This window comes from Nicotiana sylvestris, chromosome 1 (genome assembly GCF_000393655.2).
Source record: "Nicotiana sylvestris chromosome 1, ASM39365v2, whole genome shotgun sequence".
Lineage (NCBI taxonomy): Eukaryota > Viridiplantae > Streptophyta > Magnoliopsida > Solanales > Solanaceae > Nicotiana > Nicotiana sylvestris.
Genome location: NC_091057.1, coordinates 41,697,996 through 41,704,195, shown reverse-complemented (window position 1 = coordinate 41,704,195; position 6,200 = coordinate 41,697,996). Strand labels below are relative to the sequence as shown.

Genomic DNA, 6,200 nt, shown 5'->3' with positions numbered 1-6,200 from the left:
CGATCCTACATCAAACAAAGATAAGTCAGCAACATTAAATGTGGCACTTACTTGGAACTCACCAGGAAGGTCCAACTTGTAAGCATTGTCCCCAATCCTTTCAAGGACTTGAAATGGGCCATCTCCTCTAGGATGCAACTTTGACTTCCTTTTGGAAGGAAATCTCTCCTTTCTAAAGTGAACCCAAACTAAATCTCCAGGTTTAAAAATAACTTGCTTTCTTCCCTTATTCTTTCTCAAGGCAGTTTGCTCATTTTTCTTCTCAATTGCAAGCCTTGTTTGTTCATGAATTTTTTTCATCATCTCAGCCTTTGTCCTACCATCAAGATTAGCAATATCATTAGTTTGTAATGGTAATAAATCAAGGGGAGTGAAGGGATTAAAACCATAAACAACCTCAAAAGGAGACATACCTGTAGAAGAATGGATTGTTCTATTGTAAGCAAATTCAATCATAGGTAAGTGATCTTCCCATGAAGTTAATTTACCTTTCAAAACAGCCCTCAACATGTTTCCTAAGGTTCTATTAACTACTTCAGTTTGTCCATCAGTTTGTGGGTGACAAGAAGTAGAAAACAACAATTTAGTACCTAACTTCCCCCAAAAAACACGCCAAAAGTGGCTCAAAAACTTAGCATCCCTATCACTAACAATAGTTCTAGGTATACCATGAAATTTGACAACCTCTTTTACAAAAAGACCAGCAACATGTGAGGCATCATTAGTCTTTAAACAAGGAATAAAGTGAGCCATTTTGGAGAACCTATCTACCACAACAAAAATACTATCCCTACCATATCTTGTTCTAGGCAAACCTAACACAAAATCCATGGAAATATCAATCCAAGGCGAAGTAGGAACAGGTAATGGCGTGTAAAGACCATGTGGTAACACTTTAGATTTAGCTTGTTTACATTCCAAACACTGTGCGCACATTCTTTCAACATCTTTTCTCATTCCAGGCCAAAAGAAATTTTCGGCCAATATGTCTAGTGTCTTTGGGACTCCAAAGTGTCCCATAAGCCCTCCACAATGTGCTTCCCTTACAAATACTTCACGTAAAGAGCAATTAGGAATACACAACTTATTTTCCTTAAAGAGAAAGCCATCTTGGAGGTTAAACCTCTCAAAAGGACTCAACTTACAATCTGCAAAAATTTTGCCAAAATCAACGTCATTAGCATAAAGTCCCTTGATTTGATCAAAACCCATTAATTTAGAAGTCAGGGTAGAAACTAAGATATACCTCCTTGAAAGTGCATCAGCAACAACATTTTCTTTCCCTTGTTTGTAAGAAATTACATAAGGAAACGTTTCAATGAATTCAACCCACTTAGCATGCCTTCTACTAAGCTTACCTTGACTCTTCAAGTATTTCAAGGATTCATGATCAGTTTTAATGACAAACTCTCTTGGCCACAGGTAATGTTGCCATGTGGCTAAAGCCCTTACCAAAGCATATAACTCTTTGTCATAAGTGGAATAGTTCAATGTGGCTCCACTTAACTTTTCACTAAAGTAGGCAATAGGTTTAGAATCTTGCATCAAAACAGCACCTATTCCTTTGCCCGAAGCATCACATTCAATTTCAAAAGATTTAGAAAAATCAGGCAATTGTAACAATGGAGCAGAACATAACTTTTCTTTCAACAAGTTAAAAGCATCATCTTGTTCTTTTCCCCATTTAAAAATCTTATCCTTTTTAATAACTTCAGTTAAAGGAGAAGCAATGGTACTAAAGTCTCTCACAAACCTCCTATAAAAACTAGCAAGTCCATGAAAACTCCTAACTTCAGTTACACTCTTAGGTTTAGGCCATTCTTTTATTGCTTTGATTTTCTCTTCATCAACCTCAACTCCTTTAGAACTAACTACAAAACCCAAGAAAATCACACGATCCACATAAAAAGTACACTTTTTAAGATTAGCAAATAAAAATTGCTTTCTAAGAACTTCAAAAACTTGTTTTAGGTGTTCTACATGCTCTTCTAAAGTGTTAGAAAAGACCAAGATATCATCGAAGTACACCACAACAAATTTTCCATGAAAATCCTTAAAAACATGATTCATTAATCTCATGAAAGTGCTAGGTGCATTAGTCAAGCCGAAAGGCATAACTAACCACTCATAAAGCCCATATTTGGTCTTAAAAGCAGTTTTCCATTCATCTCCAGGATTCATTCGAATCTGATGGTAACCACTTTTTAGATCAATTTTAGAAAAGATTTTGGATCCATGTAATTGATCCAACATGTCATCAAGACGAGGAATAGGGTGGCGATACTTTACCGTAATCTTGTTGATTGCTCTACAATCCACGCACATCCTCCAAGTTCCATCCTTTTTTGGTACCAATAGGACGGGAACCGAGCAAGGGCTCATGCTCTCTCTCACAAAACCTTTCTCAAGCAACTCCTCAACTTGCCTTTGAAGTTCTTTTGTCTCTTCTGGATTACTCCTATAGGCTGGCCTATTTGGGATTTGTGATCCAGGTACAAAATCAATTTGATGCTCAATGCCACGTAAAGGTGGCAATCCATTAGGAATATCTTCTGGAAAGACATCTTCAAAATCCTGCAAAAGAGAAGAAATACTACTTGGCAAAGAAGAAGTTAGCAACTCAGAATTAATCAAAGTCTCTTTGTAAGTAAGTAGTATTATGGGCAGCCCCTCTTTTCTTGCATTTAAACACTCTTTGGTTTTTATATAAAAACTCTCTTTTTTTCTTTCCTTAACCTCTTTCCTCTCACCAAGACTGTCTATTTTTTCATTCAAACCCTTTTTTATCTCTTCTCTCAAATTGCTGCCCTCTCTCTCTTTCTCTCGGCCATCTCTCTTTTTTTCTAATTCTTGGCCTTCTTTCTTTTCTTTTTCCTCAAGCTCACTTTTTATCTCTCCCCTTGGTTTTCCCATTGTTTCTCTTAATCTCTTTTGATCTTCAAACACTTGAGAAGGAGATAAAGGTGCAAGAGTAAATTTCCTGCCATTTAGTTCAAGAGAATATCTATTCTTTCTTCCATCATGAAAAACATTCCTGTCATACTGCCAAGGACGACCCAGTAAGATATGACAAGCTTGCATAGGTATTATGTCACAAAGAATATCATCCTCATATCTACCAACATTAAATGAAATCATGCACTGTTTGTTTACCTTTAGTTCACCACTATCATTTAACCATTGGAGTCTATATGGAGTAGGGTGTTTCATGCAGGCAAGTCCCAATTTTTCCACAAAGTATGAACTCACCACATTAGCACAACTACCACTATCAATGATCATAGAGCAAGTTTTTCCCTTTATCCCACACCTAGTATGGAATATATTCTCCCTTTGTTCTTCACTATTGCTTGCCAAATTGATAGTCATAATCCTTCTAACTACCCCAATCATGCCCTCATTAGGTAGTTCTACATCATCTTCATCACTCACATCTCCCTCTTCTTCTCCCTCACCTCTTTCACTCTCATATCCTCCATCTTCTCTAAGAATGATGTTTCTTCTACTTGGACATTCATGCATCATATGTCCCCTTCCTTTACATTTATGACATTGAATAGAACTAGAAGGTGTAAAAGGTTTAGGGTTAAAGGTTTTACCTCCCTCTTTGTTCTCAAATTTACCTTTACCCTTGTCTTCTTGAGGTCTAGAAGAACTCTTCATCTCATGATATGGCCATGGATTCTTGGAGATGGTGCTTGTCCGACCTTTCCACGAGCTAGTCTGCTTTCTTTTATTTTGATTTTCTATCTTTACAGACAAATCAACTAACTCATCTATTGTTACATATTGTTGTAATTCTACTACATCAGCTATTTCCTTATTTAAACCATTTAAAAACCTAGCCATTGTAGCCTCTTCTTCCTCTGTACAATTAGCTTGGATCATAGCCATATCCATAGCCTTAAAGTACTCATCCACAGACATGGACCCTTGCTTCAATGTTTGAAGACGTTGTTGTAGCTCTCTTTGAAAGTGTGATGGCACGAATCTCTTCCTCATCACCCTCTTCATCTCAGCCCAAGTAGCAACTGGTGCTTGTCCTTCTTGCAATCTGTCCCTAGCAAGCTTTTTCCACCAAATAGCAGCATAGTCAGAAAACTCAACAACATCAAGTTTAACTTTCTTACCCTCAGAGTAGTTGTGACAATCAAAGATGGCTTCAACCTTTCTCTCCCAATCAAGGTACAAGTCTGGGTCCCTTGCTCCCTTGAATGATGGCATCTTCATCTTTATACTACTTATATTGTCATCTTCTACTCTACCTCTTTGTCCCCTCCTATCTCTTCCCACCCTATCAAAATCAATATCATTAAAATCATCTATAGGGTTTTCTTGATTTACAATGGGAGCATGGGGTACATTTCTCCTAGCTTGGGGTCTAACATTATTTTCCCTCCTAAGTTCAGCTATTGTATCATTTTGATCAGCAATGGTATCCCTCATCTCTTGGAGTTGCAAATTCAACCTTTCAAATTGTTGATGCATAGCTTGCAAGGTAAAATCATTTCTTGCTTTGATTTCAGCTTCTTGGAGAACCCTTCGTTCATCATCACTACCTGTACGCGACATCTTTTAAAAAAAAAGTGTAAACTGTATCACAAAAATTAGCTCTCTTTTTTTTTCTCGGAATAACCTTTGAACAAAATACTTTGTAGATTTATAATTAAACCCAACTCGTATGAAATTCTTAGTAGTAAAATTCAGATTTTTGGGGAACTAATGAAAGAAAAACCAAATCCTAGAACTATTAGGCTCGGTTGAAACATGACGCGAACAAAAAGGAAAGGATTATATGTTTAGATTAGAAAGAGTAGAAAATCTAGGATCCCCTCTTCTTGTTTCCTTTGTTAATTTTTGGTAACAAATTAGATACAAAAGAAATATCCCGGAGAGCACTCAATTCTATTTTTTTGTTCTAAAAACTGATTTTCGCTTCTTCTTTTTTTAATTTTTTTTCTTTGCTCTTAGTATTTAAGAAATCCCAAGACTTACCAAGAACGAAATCTTGATAAAAACCGCTCTGATACCACTTGATAACAACTAGGTCAGGAATCCAAATTAGAGTAAGAATTTGAGAAGTAAATGCGGAAACAATAACAACAAGGAATTGAACAACTAGAATTAAAGAGATGAAAATAAAGGATATGGGACGAATTCAAGGAAAGAATTCCAAGAACTTCCAAGAACGTAAGTTCTATAGCCTTGACAAGATCAAAGTAACAACGTCTTGATTTATGGAAGAAATCAAACGCCTTTACTTAAAAAGCAAATCAAAACAATAGATTCGGATCTTGACCACTTTACGAGTAACTTGAGACAACAATTAATAACTAGTATTAATCGCCTTCTAAGAATACCACAAAGGAATCAAAGATATCATAAAAGAGAAGTAATCTTACTACCTTGAACTAAGAACTAGTAAAGGTTGAAAGATAAATCTCAAAGCACAAGTAACAAAGGTTCAAAAGAACTCTCAAAGTATGATATACTTAATCAATAAATGTTGTATCTTATGAATGAGAAGAACTCCCTATTTATAGGAGTACTAAGTCATAAAAGTCCTTAAAATTAGGTAGGGTGGTTGCTAAGGCATACAAAGTCATTACAATTAGGTAGGGTGGTTGCTAAAGAGTAAGAAAAGTCATTACAATTAGGTGGGGGCGGCCAAGACCCTTTGGGGCAGATTTGGGCCTTAAAATAACTAGTTTGGGCCATTGGTTTGGACTCCAATTGGGCTCCTTTTGAAACACCCCCTTTTGGACCTCTTTTAAGGTCATTTTGAGCCCTATTGGTGGACTTCAAGGGCTGATTTGGTAACCCAATTTTCCTCCTCTTGGACTTCAATTTGGACTACCAAATAGTTGTAAAACTTGGACAATTCATCTCCTTTGGGCTTGAGCTCTTCCTCTACAATTAAAAGCTTCTTTATTTGCCATTGAAGTCTAGCAACCTTAGCTTGCAACTCTTTAGCTTGAGATCTTGTAAATGGCCTTAGAGCTTCCAAAACTCTATCATCTCTATCATTGTCCTTAACTATATCCTTGTTCTTGATGCTATCATTCCCCCCTTCTTGAAAAGAATTCGTCCTCGAATTCGATCCTACATCAAACAAAGATAAGTCTAAACTGAGCACCACAGTCCCAAATGACGGACCACGGAGTCCCATGTAATTAGACGATTTCCTGAATGTATAACTT

At 36.6% G+C, this 6,200-nt stretch overlaps 1 protein-coding gene across 1 annotated transcript; it reads right to left on the bottom strand.

Moving 5' to 3' along the window:
* Positions 1-219: 219 nt before the first annotated feature.
* Positions 220-4,271, bottom strand: LOC138871383 (uncharacterized). The gene is made up of 3 exons (XM_070149271.1): positions 2,383-4,271; positions 2,290-2,325; positions 220-316 (listed from the first exon to the last, which is right to left on the bottom strand). Exons 1-3 carry the CDS (start codon positions 4,228-4,230, stop codon positions 305-307), a joined length of 1,896 nt encoding a protein of 631 aa, XP_070005372.1. The 5' UTR covers positions 4,231-4,271; the 3' UTR covers positions 220-304.
* Positions 4,272-6,200: the final 1,929 nt, after the last annotated feature.